This window comes from Babjeviella inositovora (assembly GCF_001661335.1).
Source record: "Babjeviella inositovora NRRL Y-12698 unplaced genomic scaffold BABINscaffold_5, whole genome shotgun sequence".
NCBI classification, from domain to species: domain Eukaryota; kingdom Fungi; phylum Ascomycota; class Pichiomycetes; order Serinales; genus Babjeviella; species Babjeviella inositovora.
The window spans coordinates 863,861-884,541 of record NW_017566842.1 but is presented as its reverse complement, the minus strand read 5'-3'; the positions used below and the strand labels follow the sequence as shown (position 1 = coordinate 884,541).

The window sequence follows — 20,681 nt, the reverse complement described above, 5'->3', positions numbered from 1 at the left end:
GCGAGACTATTCACCGCTTTGGAGGCATAATCATGACGTTGGTCGTGCACAGTCAAATAGCACGTGCCGCCGTCCAATGAAATCCCAACCATTCACAACCGAGAAAACCAAATGAAAATGCATACATAAAATAGACGCTGACACAACCTCCATCCCAGAGACACCGCCACCACATCATGTCTACCGTTCTCCCATTTTCCCAGGCTAATAAGAAGCTTGTATGTTCCATGTACAGGAGATCCTGTAAGTTGGCCAGAAACTGGATCACCAGACCAGACCACCTCAGAGCTGAGCAGATGCAAATCAGAAAGCAGTTCGATATGAACAAGAATATCAGCGACATCGCTGAGTTGCAGATGGTTCTCCAGAAGACCGAGGCCTTAATCTATGAGTTTAGACACCCAGATCCGGTAACCCCACCAGCCAGACCAGGTGGTACTAAGTACCAGAGATACATTGCGCCATCTTACGAGACTCCGTTCCCAGTCGACAACATCTAAGCAGCTCCCTGTTAGCTGTTTCCACATTATTTATCTCTTTGCCTGTCACAGGTTCGCATACTATGGCATCTCTGGTGCCCCGAAGTTATCTTCGCCCAAGGTGTGAGCTCCATCATATCCTTTTTTCTCTGGCGTGTATAATGGTTATACATGTCCCATTTATTCTTTCATCTGTTACATATACGTTATTTATTAGCTATCCAAGTAGCCACCGTAAGCTAGGATCCAGAATTGAGTCGGAAACGGGTGTATGCCTAGACTCTTCAAGAGGGGCTTGGATTATGGTAAAGCAGGATTGCAGCATTTGTCACGGCTTGGGGTCCCTGGCGATGGTTGTACGGAAGTTTACCAGAGACAGTTCTAAAGCTCACAGAGAACTCGTGGTGCCTTCGAGTATCTAACCTTTGGACGCTTAAGAGCGAGACGGATGTCTTTCATTGCGCATTCCTAGAAACACCTATACTGTACCCTCCTCATTTTTGATCCTCACCAGAGACCTTTGTAAGATTAGATCTCCACTAAAACCCACGCGTGCTCAAAAATCTTTAGCACACCCCAATTGAGCTCCTAATCATTATTCCGGGACGCTGACAGCTTAAATTACAAGCCCTTTCCTAAAGGGCAGCAGCAAAAGACAAACGTGGCGTATTTTTAGAAACCAATATCCCATCCCACACCACTTATCCCTATACCAATTAAAAGTAATCTCGCCGAAAATCATCTGGATACGGCAGAATTTGCATATGTGACGCGCCAGAACTTGCAGGGCGGCTAATCCAGCAAAACGGAAACCTCCAACCTGATCTGGGTCAAACCTCTAGTTTTTATTTTTATTTTTACCCATACGGCTGCTCATACAACAATAAACACAGCGCAACCGCCTATTATAGACCTTTCAAATGTGGAGCCTCGTCAGATCAATCATGCTCTTCCTCCTATCGCCCCTCCAGTATATTGTCTATGAGATCGAAAACTCTCGCTACCCCCTTCTCATCACCGACAAGCCTCATGTGCCTTCCTTTTTTAGGTCTAAAACTGATCCCAAAATAGTCTTTGATCCCATAACACAGTGCTGGCCGTATGAAGTGCAGATGGGGCACTTTCTCTACCACCATTTTTGTGCCCAATCACTGTCAGGGTGTTCCCCTGAAACGAACCATATTATTTATGAAAAATACCCGAGGGGCTTGGTGGGGGTTTGGCAGAAAGGAGTAGAGCGCATCGCAGGGTTTCCGGGTCTAGCGCGGGGCAAGCTTTCTTGCGTCGATGCGTATGCGTTCCTCCGTGCCCACGGGTATTTCGAGCCGGTGGAAGTTCGCGTTTCAAACCTGTCTTTGGCATATGAAATTATCGTTTTTTGGCTAGTTTTTTCTCTTCTTGTGGCCAGTAGTTGGTATAAAAGGTGGCGTAGAAACAGCCTGTCCTGGGTGGAAGTTACCCCACTTACGCCAGAACCCGAGAGAAACGAAGCGGCAAACTCTGAAAAGTCTCTCGCTTCAGAAGAAGAGACTCGGTATTCCCCTCTTGATGCAATCTGGGAGGAACTGGAAAAATCTCTCGCCAATTTCCCGGCTTTCAAGGGAACTGGGAGATCACCCGTTACGGACGACTTCCCGTTTCTCGAAGGAACCTCCGATAGTTTCACCTTCAGTCCGATTAGCGAAGGTAAAAATTTGAGGATTGGTCTAAAGTACGTCAAACCCGTACCAAAAACTTCCAAGACGATTAGCTCGTACTTGAACCAATTACCCAAAGTTCCTACCAAGCAAGAAAGAGGTGTGATGGAGACCCCATTTTACGGGAAAACTGCCGTCACCAACATCATCTCCTCCGTGGAACTTTCTAAGTATCACAAAAGGGACTACGATTCGTATTGCATGAAACGCAGTTCTTTAACCTCCAGAAGCTTCCTGGGCCAGAAACGGCCAGCGTACTTGCAAGACAGCCAGGAGTCTTTACCAAGCCTGGGTGAGCTATGGTCCGAGCTGGAGAAAGCAGGTGTAGACGATACTCCTGAAGGAAATCAGTGCCTAAAGCTCTATGAAAGTTGGGGACCTCATGAGATAGTTTACTCTCCTCCGAATGACGGCGCTCCAGAGCTAGCTAGCAAGTTCTCAGATGAACTTTCTGGTGGGAAAGTGGAGGAAATAGCTCCTTTGCGAGAGAAATGGATAGCGCTAAGCGCCCCGCCACGGCTTCTCTCCTCCATCAGCTACCCCACCATGAAGTTTCCGCGTGAAAAGGCACCTCCTGAAAGGGAAAATCTCAGACTGGAAGAAGAACTCTGCTTGGAATCTCCTCTGGGGACTGCATCGATATTTTCCCCGCCCTCGCTCAGTTCCCGCAAAATACGTTCGCCTGCTATCCCGGAGATCTCCTCGCCAGTGGAGAGCTTTTTGTTGTGTAACCCCCCATACGTGAACCAATACCTTGAGACGGTCTACGGTAAAGATCCAGTAGCTGCCTTGGAGTCTTCGTGGTACGTTAGCGAGACCAAAGATGGCCTAAATCACACAATCGATAGCTTACTTGCACATCTCGGCGAAAAAGACAAAAACTGGGAGATGTTAAGCGGAGATCTAGAGAAGATGCTGTGCCTTTTGAAGAGAAAAGACACAGACCCCAAAATCACCCAGCGACTCATAACACTCATCGAGCAGAATATCGATACAATCGTAGCAGTTACTTCGACTGGAAGACCCTCGTTCTTGAAAAAGGCAATTTTATTTGTGCAGGACGTGGTGATCTACTCTGGCAATGGGGAATTGAGCTCGCAGAGCTTTACCAAGCTCTGCCACTCTCTTTTCCACCTTCACCGGCTGCTGAAGAATCGGCTAATCTTCAAAATGGCCACCAAATCACTCTGTTTGATGGTGGCATCTGTCTCGTTTGTGGACTTTATGTACTATTTTGAAAGGTTGTTCCACGGCTCTCTTTTATCTAAAACCTCACTGGAGCGGAGTGCTGCGTTGCAGGTGTTGAAGTTTGTGGTCTGCCATCATCGGGGATATTTAAAAGCGGACATGGGCAAGCTTGTGGATTCGTTTATCATCCAGTTGAGGCCGTATATACCTCGACTCTCATCGGATGTACAGGTTTCGGTGCGCACGGAAATTGTGGAATTGTATCTCATCCTTCTGAAGCTTGTGCCGCAGCCTGTTAGCTTAGCTGTCTTCTACAACCTGCTAACTGATGCATGGAAAAGGCGGATCCGGGATCCGGAAAAGGCTGAATAATATATCTTCTTGCTTATACATCCTCTATAGTCTGTTATTTTAATATGCTAGCCTTTCAGAACCTGTTAAAGGGTGTGGTTCAGACAAACGTTTCTGCCCACACCTGCCAAACGCACGATTAAGCATTTTAGTTGTGGGGGGAAATCTCGGAATCAGCGCCGTAGCATCGAGGAAACCAAGTAGAAATAGAGGCTAATAATGCTTAATATGACTAATTTTAAAAAGCCCATTATTTTAAACATAAATATCAACTCTTTTTTTTATTACCCATTTTTGATGCTTTTTTTTTATCCCTCTACTTCAGTTTACCTGTTTTTGCATCCGGTCTTAATGCCCCCTCCCCCCGCGCACCGTGTCGTAACACTGCATAAAGGCTCGTGTCAGATGCGAAACGACGCCTAGTTACCAGTCCCAAACATATTCCTCAAACCCAGAAGGAAAACCATAAAAGAAAACATGGTCGCTGTCTAAAGAAAAATAGCCCATCGAATAGTAATTATTAACAAGATAAAAACCGATTGAGCTCCCTTTCGTGCTCCTTACGCCTACGGCCACCTCGCGGGTTTGCGTGCCCCACACGGTTCTCGCCGACTTCTCATACATTGTGATGCATACGTCACATGAAAACGCCTCTTGCCTTCAATCATACTCCACCCGAGCTTCTCGTATTCTCTACCGAACTTCCTCTACCGAACTTCCTGATTCCACCTCCTCCATACACCAATTGATCCCGTTGACATGTCCGCCGAACAATCCCATGAAAGCGCCGACGCGCCGCTCAACTCCGTGCTCCCTCTGGAAGCGCAAGTGGCTGCGAACGAGCAATCTTTGATGACCTACCGTATTTTGGTCTCAACCAGAGAGGCGGGGATCATCATTGGCTCGAATGGCCACGTGGTTGGCTCCATCCGCGATGAAACCGGCGTGAAGGCTGGCGTTTCACGCGTGATCAATGGCTGCTCGGACCGTATTTTGACCATTGGCGGGACTGTGGACTCCACTGCACGCGCCATTGGTTTGATCGCAAAGGCTGTAATCGCCTCCCCGCCAGCGGCCGTCACTTATAACTTTTTTCCGTTAAAACAATTGGGCACCATTCCCAACAGACAGGGCGAGACCACGTGCTTGAGATTATTGATTCCGCACACTCAGATGGGGACCTTGATCGGCAAGGAAGGTATCAGAATCAAGGCGATCCAGGAGTTGTATTCCGTCAACTTGATTGCCTCCAAAAACTTTTTACCAAATTCCAGCGAGCGCATCGTCGAGATCCAAGGAGACGAGTCCAGTATTGTCAACGCCATTCGAGTCATGTCTAACTGCTTGATCGAAGACTTCCATTCAGCCGCAGGCACTATCTACTATATGCCCGCTCCAAGACAGCAGCAGCAGAACCTGGTGCCACAGCAGAACCCAACCAGTAGAAGTATCGCCGCGCCTGCGCGCCTGCGCGCCGCGCCTGCCGCTTCGGATGCCATTACCCAGACGGTCAAGTTCCCTAAGGACTTGGTGGGATCTTTAATCGGCAGACGTGGGGCCAAGATTCAGGAGATCAGAAAAGTCTCGCAGACGCAAATCATCATCGATAATGAGGTCGACGATGATGATTTGAGATTGTTCACCATTGTGGGCAAGCCCGTTGGCATCGAAAAGGCCTTGACCTTGTTGCACGGCGGCTTGGAAAAGGAGAAGGAGAGAAGAGCCGAAGATGCCGAGGACTACGAACAGACGCCCGAGTTTGTGGAAGCCTAATCCTTGACCCCTTTCTCTTTTTCTATCCCTGTCTTTGTAAGTGTATTGGAATAAATCAAAATGTGTAAGACTACGAGCGGGGACGGGATTGTAAACCGGCGGGGGCTTGAAATAACTAAACCTCGACTTTTACAGCTTCTGACTCGGCTGTGTTAAGTTCAAGATATCGTGTCAAATGGCTCCAGACATGGCTACCTAAGCAAAGCTTCACCACGCAACCAATATAGCCCCTTCTACATACTGGAACTGTCCATGAAGGATGAACTGCAGAGGTAAAAGTCCTCCGGGTAGGCATAGTTGAGCATTCGCCTCTATCAGTATCTATCTTTACACAGTAATCTAGACGCCGCCAACTTGGAGGGGTTTACCGTTGTCTTATCCAAGTGTCTGAAATTACTCATATTTTGCTGTTAGTCGAATAAGTATGTCGAGCATTTCCCAAGTTTCGGTGTTGAAAAATAATGACCGCTAAGCGGTTCGAACGCTTGCCTCTTACGAGATCTGATCTTGAGTCAGACGCCTTAGACCACTCGGCCAAACGGCCATTAGATGATATTAGCATATCTCCTTGGCCCTGGCTGGTTCTCTCACTCCCGATGTTCCACTAATCAATAACGCTTGTGGCTTTGACACTGTGGCCACTATTCTATGTCAGGTTACGTTAGTCACTAATTTCCAACAGCAAAAAAGCCTACTATCACACTTTAAGTTCCCTAAATAAAGGTAATTTTCTGGCTAGAACAGAAACTATATAACGCAACAGCCTACTCATATATAAATGGCTAACCCCGCACTTAAACACTCCTTGATTTGCAACACATAGCGTAGGTACACGGCGCATTATGGAACCAAATCCTCGTCGCAGTCTCCCTGTAAGCACCAGGCATATGCAACAACATTCGCCCTCATAGATGCTACTCATTGAATCTTTATGTATTGGAATCTAGGCGTATCTTTAGCAAAGAATTCTATTTTTTCTGCCCTTTAGATGCCGGCTTAATAAAACAAAGGGGTGTAAACACATACTCCTATAATAACAAAACGATTCTATTCGTGTACCTCACAGCTTATGCAATATAACGTTCCGTCTCTGGTAGTCGACAGCAACCTTCTATTTGTCCTTTCTCAAACTCTGTTCATTAACGGTTCGTTTAAAGCTGGACTCTGCGAAGACTCCTTGTCGACCCACAAAGGTCAAGTAACGATTGGCTCTCAGAACAGCTGCAAGCTGGTCTAAAAAATCAATAGCCGAGAGATACCATACTTCCATGTATGGACATGTCTGATGACGTGATTGAAATAAGTGGCTTAACAACTAGCTGCAGCTAGACGTCACGTTTCTAGATTTACTATCCCTTTCGATAATAAACATATAGGAGTTGTACGATATCTCCTAGGGTAAGTGGAACTTTACTACGCTAAAAATAGGATGCCCTTCCTTAGGTAGGATATAAACAGAAAAATTGAGGTCCTTATACACTGAGGTTCAGGGACGGTATCGCCATGGTATGTCGTAGAACCTTCTAGACGGAGATTACCGAGATGCCATATGATCGGAGAATATCAGCCGAATCTACAAGATACTCAGATTCTCGTTCAAAAGGTGGTGGATAGCTTTTTAAGGATTTACCTGCTTGCTGCCCTCATATCTGTTATTGCTTGGTCAATACTCCATTCATAATAGTTTAGCCAAAACCACAACACCCCGGGCCTACAAACACAATATAACAAACATTTCTTACTCAAAAATCACAGCGGGAGAAATTACGCAAATGAAGGAGCGACAACATGACTAGCAATACATCTCAAAGCTTAGTAGCTATAGAGTCCCTTAAGGACCACAATAAATACTCTATGGGGGGGGGGGGCTCATTCTTGGTGGGCCTCGTCGTCCAAAATTTCAGCGTACGAGTGGAAGTCAAGATGGATACCGGAACCTGGGCTGCAGTCCACTCTTTCGAACGAAGAGTTCTGGGACGAAGGAGCGCTTTCAACAGCCCTCCCATTGGTATTCCAGCTGTACAGCCGGAAAACCGAGCTAGGTTGCGCGTTTCTGCCGGCATTCTGCGTCGAGGGGTTTCGGGTAAGAGATCTCTTTTCGGGGGCCTTTGGCGAGGTTGCACTGTTTTCATCACCACCATTGGAAGCCTGCGGGACGTTGGTGTTCGACATGCATCTCATGAGCGAATTACACACAATGCTGCGCGACCTGCTGCGCATCACAGAGCTGTAGTTATTATTAGCAGGCGGGAAAAATTCTTCGTTATTGGTCGGGGATTGAGAGGCGTCTTGCTTAGAGCGGGGCGCAGTGTTGGCAGACAGTAATCGGGACAACTGCAGCTCAGTGTCGGCAGGAGGGGAGTCCCCACCACAGTAGCAGAACTCGACCGCAGAGTCCAAGTTGGGGGCCACAAAGTCCTCCAGATTGTGGTGTGAGGGGATGTATAAGCTCAGGTTTCTTCTCACAAGATTATGCTCAGGAGGTGAGACAGAGGTGATTGTGTTGGATGTTCTGGACCTGATTAGCTTATGGTATGGCGGGGAGAGCGGCAGAGACAAGCCAAAGGCCGTGACTGAGCTCGAGCGGCCAGGAGGAGAGGAGTTCATCCCGTTGCTGTTAACGGGGGAGCATAGCTGCATACACGTATTCAAGTCCTGGACGGAGCGTTCGAAGATGGAGTTCTTTCTAGACAGAAAATTGGTGGGTTGGGTTCTGGCGTGAATGGCCACACTTTCTTGGTTCATCTTGAGGAGCGGGGAATGGAGGGGCAGGCAGATACTAAAAATGACAACTCTGAATGTGATAGCTGGTTTAAAGGGTTCGGGAGGGGGAGCAAGGGATAAGGATCAGGGCCTATATAAACCCGGGCCTGTTGGAGTATATATATCTGCCGATCACTTTGGCTATCGGATATGCATGAGGGGTGAGAAGATAGCCTGACGGTGGGACGAAACGAACCAGAAAAAAAAAGAAGGGGAAATTAGGGCCCACGGCCATACAGCTGACGCAAGGCATATCGCACGTAGGCAGTGACAGGCAAAGTGTGACGTGATTGGCAGCCAGTCGGCCGAAAAAGGAAATTCTCCTGCACACCAGCCCCCAAGGTCATACTGTGTTTCGCATATGACGATGCAGAGGCAATTGCAGAAACGTATGCATGGAAGAACGAAAAGCTGGGTAGAAAAAAATGTGAGGCTAGTACTGACCTTGCCGCAGCACAAGGTTTTAGATAGACTTTGAAGCTCTCTGATTTCTTGACAAAAAAATGCTCTGATGTACTGTCGAAAAGGGAAAGCTTGCGCGCGTAGACCTTAGCGTCAATGATAAGCCGCCTTGGATATCTATAACTGATAGCTCTATCCATACCAAGGGTATCACTCAGCGATACTTACTAGTCCGGTATCAGTATTTTGGAAAGAGGGTTTATTCATGGAGTAATATGCCATCACCAGACCTCTAATCTGCCTGTCAGAAATAATATGATGCAAGATGATGTCAGTCAAGGTTGGCCTTCGCGGTAGAATCGGCACTTCTAGCACGTTTATTTCGCTCTCCGTCACATAAGGAAACAGTTCACACCTGATACGACCCACAAAGCTGATTCCTGTTTCTACTTTAAACTTACCTCCGAAGGCTGGTCCGGCGGCCCGCTTGTCAATAAGCATTGAAACCTTTATGTGGGACTGCGAGCCTCCATTGTAGCCCCCACGCATATCTACACCATTAACGTTGCAAACCCGACAACTGAATGTATTCAGTCCACCTCTTGGCAATAAAGGCCAATTATTATACTGGACGCTAGTTGCCATGGGGCATCTAGATGCACGCTAAATCGGTATAGCGTCTGATCGAGCTTAGGCCAAAAAAAAAAAGCATCACTCCTGGAAGCCTCCTTGTTCCCCGCAGTAGAGCAATTTGGTTAAGAATTGGCACGACCAAATTAGGCCTACTGGAGGAATCTAGCGGACCGGCAGGGGTTTCCGATAACCTTAAACTGCAGGACTTCCACGCTTTCTGGCAGTATCAATTTAGCTGTATGCAGGAGAGGCTCGCTAGTGGTCATGACAAAGGCTAAATTAGTTGTTGGGTAGCACGGCATCTTCTTATTCCTGGGGATTTTGGAAGATGCGTCATTTCTGTTCATTCACGCGTGTGACCGGTACGGTTGAGTTATGACCCCCGATAACCAATAATAATGCACAAAAGCCCCAGATGGTTGGAGCAGTGCACGGAGGTTGCCGAAAGCGTGGATCGCCGAAATATCCTACTATTTAGCCTCGAACCTTGGGACGCATAATTTTATTGCCGTCTATAAACACTTTTTACGCCATGAAGACCAACATCTTTTCGTAGATGGTGAACACAATACCACCGCTGAGGACCAATCGGCCGAGTCTCGGGGTGGCACCCTTCCAGAAGGTCAACGCCCCTTCCTGCTTAAAGATCTTGACAAAGCAGTCGACCGTAGACTTATACTGCTCCCTGGCGCCCAAGGCTTGCATTCTGGTCTTTACGGTATCAATGGGCATAGTGGTATACACGGTGACGATCCCGGCGAAAGCACCGATTACAAATGTCAACCCGCTGGACAATGGTTCGTCCGGCCTCGAACCGCTAGCCTGTTGCAACGTGGACTTGATGGCGTTGTAGGACCCCAATCTAACGGCCTGATTGGCGGCCTGTCTCATGGAAACCGGCACCAACCCCGCGTACAAGCCACGCACTCCTAAGTCACGACACAATCTGAAACTGCTGCTGATAACTCCACCTTGGTACTTAGGCTTGACCGTTTGCTTATCGTCAATCATCGCGGTCTTAATCGCCTCGAAAGGAGTCACGGCCACCACGGATTCCAACAAACCGGCGCCCAATCCCGCCAACACACCTCTGGGTCCGGACAACTTCCCGTCTTTGTCAGCCAATAATTTCTTGATAGCATCAAACCCCAAGAACCGGACACCCGCCTTGACGGTGTTACCCACCACGAATGCCGGACAACCCGTGTACAACGCGCCCACGCCTTGCTGCTTGGCAGTGGTGTAGATCAAAACCAACGGGTTTCTAGACGACTTGGATGCCTTGTCGACCAACTGAAGACGCGTTTTGGCGAATTCAAACGGATATGTGATTACCCCCTCGATGGCACCCGCCGTACCACCGGCGATGAGAGAATGGAAGGGGTCAACCTTCTAGAACGGGTTAGTACGGCTCGCAAGCACTTCTGGGGGAACATACCTTCTTAGGCTCAGTCTTGGACATTGATATAGGAATGTGTAATGGGCAGTTTCTTTGAGCGAAATAAGCAAGAATGTGAGAAGTGGAGAGTGAAAAATGTGAGAAGTGGAAAGTGAAAAATCGACACACGATAGCGGTTATGTACACTCCTACAGCTGTGACTAACCTTCTCCACACCTGTGTGTAGACTAAAATCGACTGACTCGGATACAAATCGCGAGCTAACTCATTGTCACGTGATGATTATGGTATCTCTTCAGGATAGTCAAGATACACAACGATAGTTTTAAATCCTCCGAATTAACTCATTATGAATCTCTTCTGTTATCTACCACTAGGCACAGATAGACTAAAAGTGCCTCAGCCTGGTATACTCCATGTGTTTTAGCTTAGGATTCCTGTATTTATAGCGCCTCAGACGTACCAGCTAGCCTCCGGGATGGGGAAGCTTGTGGAAGGCTCTGGATCGATACATAATTCCTGATTGTTTCACTATTTCTATTCGTTCCCGTCTCTTTATATTATTGTATGGTTCATATATCAACGGCAAGAGCCTCTGGAGAACCTCTGGAGAACCTCTGGAGAACCACTGTGGAAATTCACAGTCATTATTGAACCACCTATTCCTCATCGCTCTCACCATCAAACTCTTCCACTTCGATTAACCCATCGTCACCGATGGTTGGCTCGGTGGAAACCATCGGGGTCGCATCAGACAACGCCACGTCTTCAAAGTCGTCAAAATCGTCTTCATCGTCGTCATCATCGTCCGCGGCCTGGGACACCAGAACAGCAGTCTGGGGCGTCGATACATCATCAAAGTCCTCTACCTCCTCAAACTCGTCGTCATCGTCTTCATCGTCATCGTCATCATCCTCCTCCTCTTCGGCGTTTTCGGCCGCCAACCGGGCGTAATAGTCAGCCAACGCGTCTTCAGCTTCCTGGTCACGCGCAGCAGACGGTACGGTGCTCTCTGCAGGGCGGCTGGAGCTGTCAGCAGTGCTCTCCACCTTGACCTCTGGGCTCGATTCCTCCTCCACCTTGACCTCTGGAGCCGACTCGTTCTCCTCTTCGTCATCCAACCTCCCCAACGACGCCTTACCGACGGTACTCTCGGAGTGCCACGATGGCAAAGCATTTTGCTTCATCTTCTCCTGTCTCTTGGTCTTCTCCTGGCTCTCCTTGAGTGCGTTCTCGTCGTTCGCCGTGATCCGCACGTGCAACGTGGCCTGCGATCTCTGCGCCGCGGATTGCAAGGAGGCAGACATATTATTCGTGCTGTTGGTTCTGGTACCCGACGTTCTGGTGGAAACGGCGTACGCGGCCACGGGAGTGGACTGCGCTGGAATGGCCTTGGTCAACGTGGACTCGAAGGTGTTGTCCTCAATGAAGGAATCGTCGATTTTCTTCAAGTAGCCAATAATCGGGTCGATCTGATTCATCAACTTGGTGAGCTTCTCCTGCCTCTTTCGCGCCTGGATGCCCGAATCGTCCTCAATCAATATGCCCTGGCACACGTCACAGACAAAGTTCACACGGTCATCACTCAACATGGAAATGGCATCTAGCTGCGAGTAGCGTGACTTGCACCGTGGGCACACGTACCCCTGCGGGTTCCCATCGTGCTTCATTTCGTCCATAATCAACTTGACCACGGAGTGCATCTTCCATTTGATGGAGTCGATCGCCTCTGTGATGTGAATGTAGTAGTATGTTCGTGTGGTCAACCGCAAGTTCGGCAACTCCTCTTTCTGTGAGTGCACCGTGAGCATCCGGTCCTCCACCAACTTGTTGCAGAGCGACCGGAGGTTTTTCCGCTGAATCCCCAACAAGAATAAGAGATCGTCTTCAGACAACACGGAGTGGAGCAAGATGGCATCCAAGATAAGCACATATTGCTGGCCGTAGAAGCCTCGGGCGACGAACCTCACGAGCGATCTGATAGTGGAATCCATGGTAAGTAAGGCTAGGGGCAAAAAGGCGTCTGATCTGGTGACTGCCAAATTTTATACCCGCAAGGGAATGTATGGTATCCACACGACCAGTCCCCCTGCGCCCGTACTTGATCAGGAAAAAGAGAATGGTCAAGTAACGAACAAAGTCATAGACAATAGAGTAGCCCGTTTGTACAGTCTATGGAACACACTTGGTCTGCACCCCCATATCGACCTACATCTGTTAGGAAATTTCTTCCAGCTAAATTTTGTAGAATTACGGAGATATGGACCTCTACAGCTCTGTCTAGCACTGAAAGATTTTATGCCACTAATACACAAATCTAAAATCTAATCTCTTGTTACCCAAGTCCTTGTTGTCCTCAATGTAACTCTTCCTTTCGTCCTCAGTCATGGCGTCCCAGATGGTGTCACGTTGTTTGTTTCTCCAAACATAATATTGTCTAGTCCCAAGGAGAATTGGAACCAAGATGAAAGCAATAGCAAATAACACCTTATTCCCCCTCTTGTATAACGGCAGGTCACTCGTTCTGTAAATGTTTGCTGAAAGTATACCCCCGAGCTGGCAAAAGATATTATACAAGGATGCAGAGATTGTTCTACTCTTCACCGAGTTAGAATTGGTGGAACACCAACCGACACAGACTGCATGGATATATGGATTACCCAAAATCAAGGAGGTGACGGCGTACGTTGCCCACTTGTTATGCATGGCTCCCTGCCACCAACAAAGAACACCTAATAATGGAACGGTGTAGATTGGCTGGCAGAGGGACACTAAAGCTCTCAGGTTAAGCCTCACCGTGAGCCACGTATAAATTATCAACAAGACTATGTGGAGCACTTGTTGCGGAATACCCAACAAATTGGTCTCGAGGACGGTGAAACCTAAGGTTCTCAAGTTTATGGAAAGGTATAACCCAAGGGTGTTCATTGGAATGTACGCGAAAAAGCCAATGATGTACACTGGCCACAAATCGTAATCAGTGAACCCTTTCCATAACAACTTCGGAGTAATGGCCTGTCTGTTATGCATGTCTCCCTTAGAAGGATCGTCTCTCAATACACGGTTGACGACAATCTTGATCTCGCGCTCGTTGAACCAACCTCTTGGTCTCCAGGGAGCCTTAGTCTCTACCGCAGAAGGAACCATGAGGAAAATAGCCGAGATACCGATGAACAAGGTGAAGAGACCCTCGATCAAGAATAACCAGGCCCAGCCTGGTAACCCACCCACGCCTCTCAACCTCAAGATTCCACTTGCCAACAACGAAGTAGCAATAGTTGTCAAAGAAAGGGTAGTCCAGAACCACGATAACCTGGTTGGCAATTCTTTGGAGGTGTAAAAGTAGGACAACCATAACACGATATCTGGAATGAAGCCACCCTCCAAGAAACCAACCAAGAATCTGGTAGCGTAGAAACCAGACTTTCCCTTCAACGCAGCTTGGGACATGGCGACAACGGACCAAGCAATCATCTGGAAAGGAATCCATCTATCTGGACCAACTCTCTTTGAGATTAACTGCGACGGCAATTCAGCAATCAAGAATGCCACCAAGAAAATGGTGTTGCCGGTATTGTAGTCGTTCGTGGTGAGTTTGAGGTCCTTCAAAAAGCCGTCGGACGTTGCTTGGCCCAAGTTACCCCTATCGACCTGCAACGCCACAAACATGAAGCATGCCAACAAGGCTACCCTGAAGTCCAACTTACGGACTATCTTCTTCTCTTCCTCCGGGGACCATGTGAAGTGGGGGTCGAATTCATGACGGCACTCGTATTGAGATCCCTCATAAATATCACGGTAATGCTCCTCAACCTTTGGGTCCAAGAAAGGATTGGAGCCCAACTGGTTGAGCGATGAGACTTGCGAAATTTGCACCTCGATATCTTGGTTTTTATTATACGAAGCATCATCAGGCGATGAGTACGAATTGTGAGAGCGGGAACTCTCCTCGATTTCGGAGACAATGGGAGATTTTGATTCGTGAGCGGTACTCATCCTTGTAGTTGCACGTTCAAACAGAGATGTACTTGTTAATTGGATCAAGGCAACTACTTATATATGAAATTTCTACATAACGATGGGCTCTAATGCCTCTAAAACCTCAACCTTCCACAATTAAGTGTGTATTTGTAATACGCTGATCGAATTTGTCTAATGTATAACACCCGCATTTTCGACTCACCCGGAGTCACCAGTAAAACCCTTTCTGCCATACTTAGATCTGTTATTAGCTGGATTTATAAGTGCATGGTCTTAGTCTCCACAAATGTAGGAAAAAGTGGCTTGGAATATATCCTGGTCACCTAAATCGTGGCGGTCCCATATTAAAGCCCTGAGCTCGTCATGTCTGAATATAGAGCATATAACTGGCACATGAGAGAATATCGTGGATCGGCACTGTGGGAATCGCCAGTTCTCAAATCTAGTGCGAATATTACGCAAACATCTCGGAAATAGTGGGAATAGTTTCTTTCCTATATCAGGCTTGAGTCACAAGTAATACCAGCCTCAGTGGAATTTTATCGGCTAAAATCATTCCCCCAAACCGTAGCGAAACTCTACAAGAGCAATGTCTTTGGTCCAAAAAAAATAAGCAACCTCAATTATCACTCAAATGATATGTAAAGCATGTTTGAAGCTAGCGAGGGGTATTTTAGGCGGGCTACGAGAATAAGTACGGCGGATATAGGATTATACCGGTGAGGAATGAAAGGGACCCATGAAGCACGGTGCTTGCCAAAAAGAACTACAAGTAAAATAAGGTTTCACGTTTTATACGAAGCTTGGAAACAGAAAAATGTTGATAAAATAATAAATTTAACGCGGAAACCCAACATGCCTTAACCGGGAGTTAAGCATTAGATGGGCGATCTGTCCAAGAGATCTAAACATTTTCCACTGGGGCCTCCCCCGTAACGGTCAATCTAAAACCCTCCCTTGGGGTAGCATCAGAATCGTAATCAACAGTAGCTGTGTGAAGGGTACTTCTGTTATCCCAGAAGACTATACTGTATTGTCTCAACAGAGCTCTGATCTGGAAATCAACAGAGGTTTTTAGATGCTGATATAAAAAGCCCAACAAAGCCTCACTCTCTTCCTTCTTGTAACCCTCAATTGCACGGGTGAATTCTTCGTTGACAAAGAGAGATTTTCTTTTCGTAACCGGGTTTTGTCTAACGACTGGGTGCGAACTGATGATGGCGTCTCTCTTAGGAACTACCCCGGCTTTGACTGAGCCCACATGTTGCTCAACCCCTGAGTGAGTGGCAGTCAAGCCAGCCAAGCGTTCTCTGAAACCTGGAGATAAACGGTCATAAGCTTCTCTGGCATCAATAAAGACAGTGTCACCACCAGACGAAGGTGCCTCCAACAATGACAAGAAGGTATAGGAGGGTGGCTGCAACTCATAAGTAACGTCCGAGTGAAACCCGGTGCTGGAGGTTGAATTTCTGTACTTCGCAATCTGGGAGAAGCCTTTTCCAGTAAGGCCCAACAACTTTGGATGTCCTTCAACAGTGCTGCTCAATTGGTGTTCGTGGAGGACACCAAAGTACGAAGCAAACTCAGTCACTCCTCCAGGTCCCAACTTGAAGAAATCTTCCTGGTTGTGGAAGACTAGCACACCCCTCTGAGCAAGTAACAAAGCCAACTCATCTTTTGCCTTTGGGTTATCAACCAACGAAGCCAATTGAACACCCTTGACAACGGAACCAAACTTTGGCGAAAGTTCCTCCAAGCCTACCTCCTTGCTGGCTAACTTCAAAGTTGGCAACAAGTTTGGCAATGCAGGATCGGCATATAAAGCTCTGTCATCGTAAGGAATCTCGACAAGTGCTGGCTGCTTGGTGGTATTGGCATTTTTCAGTGGTGTGTACTCAGGATACTTCGAGTTAGCAGAAATATTAGACCCGGCGTATGGGGCAGGCCTGGCAATTTTCGGCTGGGAAGTCCCCTCCTCGATGGTGGAAACTTTGGCAGGAGCAACTGAAGAAGACATATTTAGTAGTTAAATAGAATAGATTACTATTTGCGTTACAGAGAGCAATTTCCCTAGGTTCAAGTGAGATACCTAGACCATTATATATTCCATCTCATTTAGATGCGCATTTTACTCCACTGAGTTCATTGCCAACTCAATTACATATCGTAAAATGGATGAATGTGATTGGAGAGCACCAAACTGTGTCCTCCACACTTATCTCTCACAGTTTTGCTAATAATCAGCCACAGCGTCATACAGGCCGTTTCCTTCTAGACGTGGGGATGGAAAGTAGATACTATATGCAGATGTAAATCCGTACCTTTCTCTCGAAAGATAGATTGACACTAGCTAAACATATCTACGTTTGGGAAACTGTGGAGATCAGCTTAAGCAGCCAAGAATTTGTGGTGTCGCGCCATTTATTTACACAAAACAGAATTTATTGCCTCATATGTCCTGTATATAACGTTGAGCCCTTGCAAAGCCACAACCAAGAGTCGGACCAAATAGTCCCTGTGCCAGGTATAATCCTGATCTATTATGTTTAAACCTTGTCTCCGTGTGATCGAAACTGAATATACTCCGTTATTTCATCCATCTTACAATTATCGGAATTGTAGTCCCTATCCGTAGGAGAAGCTCATCTTTGATGGCTGGAAAATACACGCCAAAGTATAACAATTATAAGTACTCACGGGCAGTTGTTTTTATATATGTAATTATAGTTACTTGATTTGTTTATTTGGAGAACTTTTCATCAATTTAGTTATATGTATAAGTATATATAATATATACGTCTTTATTTTTATATATATCCTTTCACGTTTTTCATTTTCTTTTCTTTTTCGATCCCTTTTTCTTTTATCCAAAAAATATAGAATGCTGTGGCTAAGAAAGTTATGATGCTCGCAACAGATTAGGAAATAGAGATAGCCCCACAGTTGCCTCCCTCAATTATACCTTCTTATTTAACCCTAATTCTACTTGTTTAGCTTCTCCTGCGTGTCAGGCATTGAGCCTTTGGAGCGTGGGCTTTGTATAAATCTTAAAACTCTCCATGAAACCTATGTAACTGCCAGGGCCTTTAGCTTCCAGGAAACCCCCAATTAACGCTCCCAGCCTTAATTGGCAGTAGTGCATAGTATGCCGTGTTCAGTCTGCCAATTTCTCAGGCCTCCTGGAGCTCTCTCTTTAAGGCAACTCAGATCTTTTTAGCCCCCTTCCGAAGTCTGCTTTCCCCGCTTCTTACAGTCCTGTTACATATCAATCAACCCTTAGGCCGTATCTCGGTATTTTCAATCTTGTAATGCATTTGTATCCTTGCGGTTGTACGGCTCCCTGTATTTTACAGCCCTATCATGCCTACGATACCTTTTCAACCGCGTCAATCCCTGCACCCTACAGTCCTGTCATGCTTCGTATAGCTCCTGTCTCTTGGTACTTACACTACGCCTTCATATATCACACGCTTATGTTTTTGCTGTCTATATTATGTGGAAACAGTTTTAAAAATTTAGACAATTCAATATCGCTATCTTAGCGATGTATATCCACCTATATTACATGCTATATAGCCCTATGGAAATCAAGAATGACCTTCTGGTGGATATCAGCGTCGGAACGCAGCATCCGCAGATAAAGATTGAACGATTTAGATCCTGTAGCAACCCTGCAAACACTTATCCACAGCACCATCACATGCAGATAGGACAGGGGCTGAGGGGAAAAATATGACCAGAGGGTATCCCACAAGATAGCCATTCAATGGTGAAATAAAAGGCAGCGCCTATCCCGCAGAAAGAAGGATAAAACATATATAATTAGGACTAGATTCTGACAAAACCAAGTCTACAGACACACCTCTCTGAGTCATGTCACCACCTCTTTCGGTAAGTCGCCAATCACCGACTTGCTTAACAGTTTGAATGCTAACGAATTAGATTATTGCCAACGGGGTAAATTCCCCAGAGTTGAATTGGAGACAGATCATCCTTAGTTTGTCAACGGCCAATTTCATATTCAAGAGTTATATGAATCTATGCCAATTCGGCGTTTTACGGAGAGCCAAGCCCCCTAAAGCTTTAGAGGCCGATGCCACACAAGATACCTACGATAAATCCAGAGCATACGCTCTCGACAAGATCAAACATACCATCGCTTTAAATATTTGGCTGTACTGTGAGGATTTAGTTTACATCAAGTTCAACGTCTACTTGGCATTATGGCAGGCTCCTGTTCGTGCCAGCTCTATTCTTGGTTTTGCAACTGGCGAAATTACGCAGTCAGTCATCCTAGTTGTTATCTACTCAATTATCACCCAAACCTTGATGGCCTTCCCTTTAAAGTACTATAGGGGGTTTTATGTGAAAAAACAAACACAGTTCCAACAACCCCACATTCTCTCAGTGGCTCATGAATGAGCTAAAAGAAAATATCATCCTGTTGGTGTTAGTATCGTTGTTGACGGCTGTAACTTTGAAAGTGGTTGAATTGGCTGGAGACCTGTTTATCTGGTACACATGGCTCTTTATTGAGATTATTTTTGTGGCAGTGAAAATATTGTATCCTTACTTGATTTTGCCCTTGTTTCACAAGTCGAAACCTCTTGATTCGGGAAAGTTAAAAGATTTCATTGATCGTTTGGCTCACGAGAAAAAGTTCCCACTTAACAGCGTCAATGTCATCGATGGCTCTAAAAATTCCTCGCATTCAAACGCATTCTTCACCGGCCTCCCATGGTCAAAGCATATTTTCCTCCACGATACCATGGTTGACAAATTTGGAGTAGAGGAAGCAGCCGCAGTTTTGGTCCACGAAATTGGTCATTGGGAATTGAACCATACGTTGATAGTAACGGTCTATGAACAATTTCAACTTCTACTCATACTGTTCGTCTTTTCGCTTTTCAGCAACAACCCATATTTGTACTCCTCGTTTGGGTTTGGTAACCACACGCCAGCTTGTGTGAAGTTCATGATCCTCTGCTACTTCCTCACCCCCATGAATTGTGCTTTACAGTTCTTGTCCAATGTTTTGACGCGCAAGAATGAATACGAGGCTGATGCTTATGTGGTGAGCCTGAATTATGAGGAACACATTGCCGCTGCCTTGATTAAGCTCAATAAAGACAATAAGGCGGTGTTGGATACTCATTGGTTGTATTCAACATATCATCATTCGCATCCTTTGTTGCAAGAGAGATTGAAGGCAATCAAACACTTATCCAGTAAGGAGAAATGAGTGGGGTAGGCGAATCAATCCTGGAATATAACCACCTTCTATCATCTGCGGAAAAGGATATCCTGAAGTAAAATTAGTGGTAATAGACCTAGATAATTAATTGAGTCCCCTTCGACCTACGAATTAATTTTATACCGCGATTATTTGATGCTCTCTAGATTTTTCTAAATTGAAGGTACTATAAGCGTTTTTTTTCTAGCCAGTTAGAGAGTTATGAACGCTATTTAAGCTTACTCTGAGCAAATAATAAAAGGCTACTTTGATGAGTCGGGTTCCTCTATAAACAACCGTTTAGTACAAAATTAAATAAATATCCATTAGTTAAAAGGATCTAGATATTTTCTACTGGGGTCTCCCCCGTAACAGTCAATCTAAAACCCTCTCTTGGAGTAGCATTGGAATCGTAGTCAACAGTGGCTGTGTGAAGAGTACTTCTGTTATCCCAGAAGACTATACTGTACTGTCTCAACAGAGCTCTGATCTGGAAATCAACGGCGTTTCCTAAATGCTGGTATAAAAAGCCCAACAAAGCCTCACTCTCTTCCTTCTTGTAACCTTCGATTGCACGGGTGAATTCTTTGTTGACAAAGAGAGATTTTCTTTTCGTAACCGGGTTTTGTCTAACAACTGGGTGCGAACTGATGATGGCGTCTCTCTTAGGAACCATCCCGGCTTTGGCTGAGCCCACATGTTGCTCAACCCCTGAGTGAGTGGCAGTCAAGCCAGCCAAGCGTTCTCTGAAACCTGGAGATAAACGGTCATAAGCTTCTCTG

General features: G+C 46.2%; 10 protein-coding genes and 1 non-coding gene across 11 annotated transcripts; 4 read left to right on the top strand and 7 right to left on the bottom strand.

Moving 5' to 3' along the window:
- The first annotated feature begins 109 nt into the window (after positions 1 to 109).
- On the top strand, positions 110 to 678 carry BABINDRAFT_161382 (uncharacterized protein). Its single transcript, XM_019128777.1, has one exon. The coding sequence runs from the start codon at positions 177 to 179 to the stop codon at positions 498 to 500; it is 324 nt and encodes a 107-aa protein (XP_018985771.1). The 5' UTR covers positions 110 to 176; the 3' UTR covers positions 501 to 678.
- A 222-nt stretch (positions 679 to 900) lies between these two features.
- BABINDRAFT_161381 (uncharacterized protein) lies at positions 901 to 3,810 on the top strand (the record flags this gene model as incomplete). The annotated part of the gene is made up of 1 exon (XM_019128776.1): positions 901 to 3,810. A coding segment is annotated over exon 1 (2,333 nt), but the record flags the coding sequence as incomplete, so codon positions are not given.
- A 664-nt stretch (positions 3,811 to 4,474) lies between these two features.
- BABINDRAFT_35336 (uncharacterized protein) lies at positions 4,475 to 5,488 on the top strand (the record flags this gene model as incomplete). Its single annotated transcript, XM_019131709.1, has 1 exon — positions 4,475 to 5,488. The coding sequence occupies one exon, from the start codon at positions 4,475 to 4,477 to the stop codon at positions 5,486 to 5,488; it is 1,014 nt and encodes a 337-aa protein (XP_018985769.1).
- Positions 5,489 to 5,950: 462 nt separating this feature from the next.
- BABINDRAFT_t179 lies at positions 5,951 to 6,032 on the bottom strand. The gene has a single exon. It is a non-coding gene; the product is annotated as a tRNA-Leu (tRNA).
- Positions 6,033 to 6,919: 887 nt separating this feature from the next.
- BABINDRAFT_161379 (uncharacterized protein) lies at positions 6,920 to 8,712 on the bottom strand. Its single transcript, XM_019128775.1, has one exon. The coding sequence runs from the start codon at positions 8,231 to 8,233 to the stop codon at positions 7,358 to 7,360; it is 876 nt and encodes a 291-aa protein (XP_018985768.1). The 5' UTR covers positions 8,234 to 8,712; the 3' UTR covers positions 6,920 to 7,357.
- A 1,056-nt stretch (positions 8,713 to 9,768) lies between these two features.
- On the bottom strand, positions 9,769 to 10,799 carry CTP1 (Ctp1p). The gene is made up of 2 exons (XM_019128774.1): positions 10,725 to 10,799; positions 9,769 to 10,678 (listed from the first exon to the last, which is right to left on the bottom strand). Exons 1-2 carry the CDS (start codon positions 10,746 to 10,748, stop codon positions 9,812 to 9,814), a joined length of 891 nt encoding a protein of 296 aa, XP_018985767.1. The 5' UTR covers positions 10,749 to 10,799; the 3' UTR covers positions 9,769 to 9,811.
- Positions 10,800 to 11,458: 659 nt separating this feature from the next.
- TFA1 (transcription factor TFIIE subunit) lies at positions 11,459 to 12,772 on the bottom strand. The gene is made up of 3 exons (XM_019127076.1): positions 11,765 to 12,772; positions 11,695 to 11,734; positions 11,459 to 11,621 (listed from the first exon to the last, which is right to left on the bottom strand). The coding sequence occupies exons 1-3, from the start codon at positions 12,677 to 12,679 to the stop codon at positions 11,551 to 11,553; spliced, it is 1,026 nt and encodes a 341-aa protein (XP_018985766.1). The 5' UTR covers positions 12,680 to 12,772; the 3' UTR covers positions 11,459 to 11,550.
- A 98-nt stretch (positions 12,773 to 12,870) lies between these two features.
- On the bottom strand, positions 12,871 to 14,797 carry BABINDRAFT_161375 (uncharacterized protein). Its single transcript, XM_019128773.1, has one exon. It carries the CDS (start codon positions 14,679 to 14,681, stop codon positions 12,990 to 12,992), a length of 1,692 nt encoding a protein of 563 aa, XP_018985765.1. The 5' UTR covers positions 14,682 to 14,797; the 3' UTR covers positions 12,871 to 12,989.
- Positions 14,798 to 15,570: 773 nt separating this feature from the next.
- BABINDRAFT_35717 (TauD/TfdA dioxygenase family protein) lies at positions 15,571 to 16,683 on the bottom strand (the record flags this gene model as incomplete). Its single annotated transcript, XM_019131728.1, has 1 exon — positions 15,571 to 16,683. One exon carries the CDS (start codon positions 16,681 to 16,683, stop codon positions 15,571 to 15,573), a length of 1,113 nt encoding a protein of 370 aa, XP_018985764.1.
- A 1,856-nt stretch (positions 16,684 to 18,539) lies between these two features.
- Positions 18,540 to 19,908, top strand: BABINDRAFT_171322 (M48 family metallopeptidase; the record flags this gene model as incomplete). Its single annotated transcript, XM_019130809.1, has 3 exons — positions 18,540 to 18,557; positions 18,609 to 19,024; positions 19,050 to 19,908. 3 exons carry the CDS (start codon positions 18,540 to 18,542, stop codon positions 19,906 to 19,908), a joined length of 1,293 nt encoding a protein of 430 aa, XP_018985763.1.
- A 346-nt stretch (positions 19,909 to 20,254) lies between these two features.
- BABINDRAFT_24778 (TauD/TfdA dioxygenase family protein) lies at positions 20,255 to 20,677 on the bottom strand (the record flags this gene model as incomplete). The annotated part of the gene is made up of 1 exon (XM_019131338.1): positions 20,255 to 20,677. A coding segment is annotated over one exon (423 nt), but the record flags the coding sequence as incomplete, so codon positions are not given.
- Between the last annotated feature and the right edge of the window lie 4 nt (positions 20,678 to 20,681).

What these genes read in the sequence shown, in the direction of transcription:
- BABINDRAFT_161375 (XM_019128773.1), bottom strand. Translation starts at nt 14,681, where the DNA reads ATGAGTACCGCTCACGAATCAAAATCTCCCATTGTCTCCGAAATCGAG.
- BABINDRAFT_161379 (XM_019128775.1), bottom strand. Translation starts at nt 8,233, where the DNA reads ATGAACCAAGAAAGTGTGGCCATTCACGCCAGAACCCAACCCACCAAT.
- BABINDRAFT_161382 (XM_019128777.1), top strand. Translation starts at nt 177, where the DNA reads ATGTCTACCGTTCTCCCATTTTCCCAGGCTAATAAGAAGCTTGTATGT.
- TFA1 (XM_019127076.1), bottom strand. Translation starts at nt 12,679, where the DNA reads ATGGATTCCACTATCAGATCGCTCGTGAGGTTCGTCGCCCGAGGCTTC. An exon ending in AGTCGGCTCCAGAGGTCAAG is followed by an intron (nt 11,735 to 11,764) that starts GTGGAGGAGGAA and finishes CCAGAGGTCAAG; the next exon opens with GTGGAGAGCACTGCTGACAG. An exon ending in CTCCAGCCGCCCTGCAGAGA is followed by an intron (nt 11,622 to 11,694) that starts GCACCGTACCGT and finishes CCGGTTGGCGGC; the next exon opens with CGAAAACGCCGAAGAGGAGG.
- CTP1 (XM_019128774.1), bottom strand. Translation starts at nt 10,748, where the DNA reads ATGTCCAAGACTGAGCCTAAGAAG. An exon ending in CCAAGACTGAGCCTAAGAAG is followed by an intron (nt 10,679 to 10,724) that starts GTATGTTCCCCC and finishes AACCCGTTCTAG; the next exon opens with AAGGTTGACCCCTTCCATTC.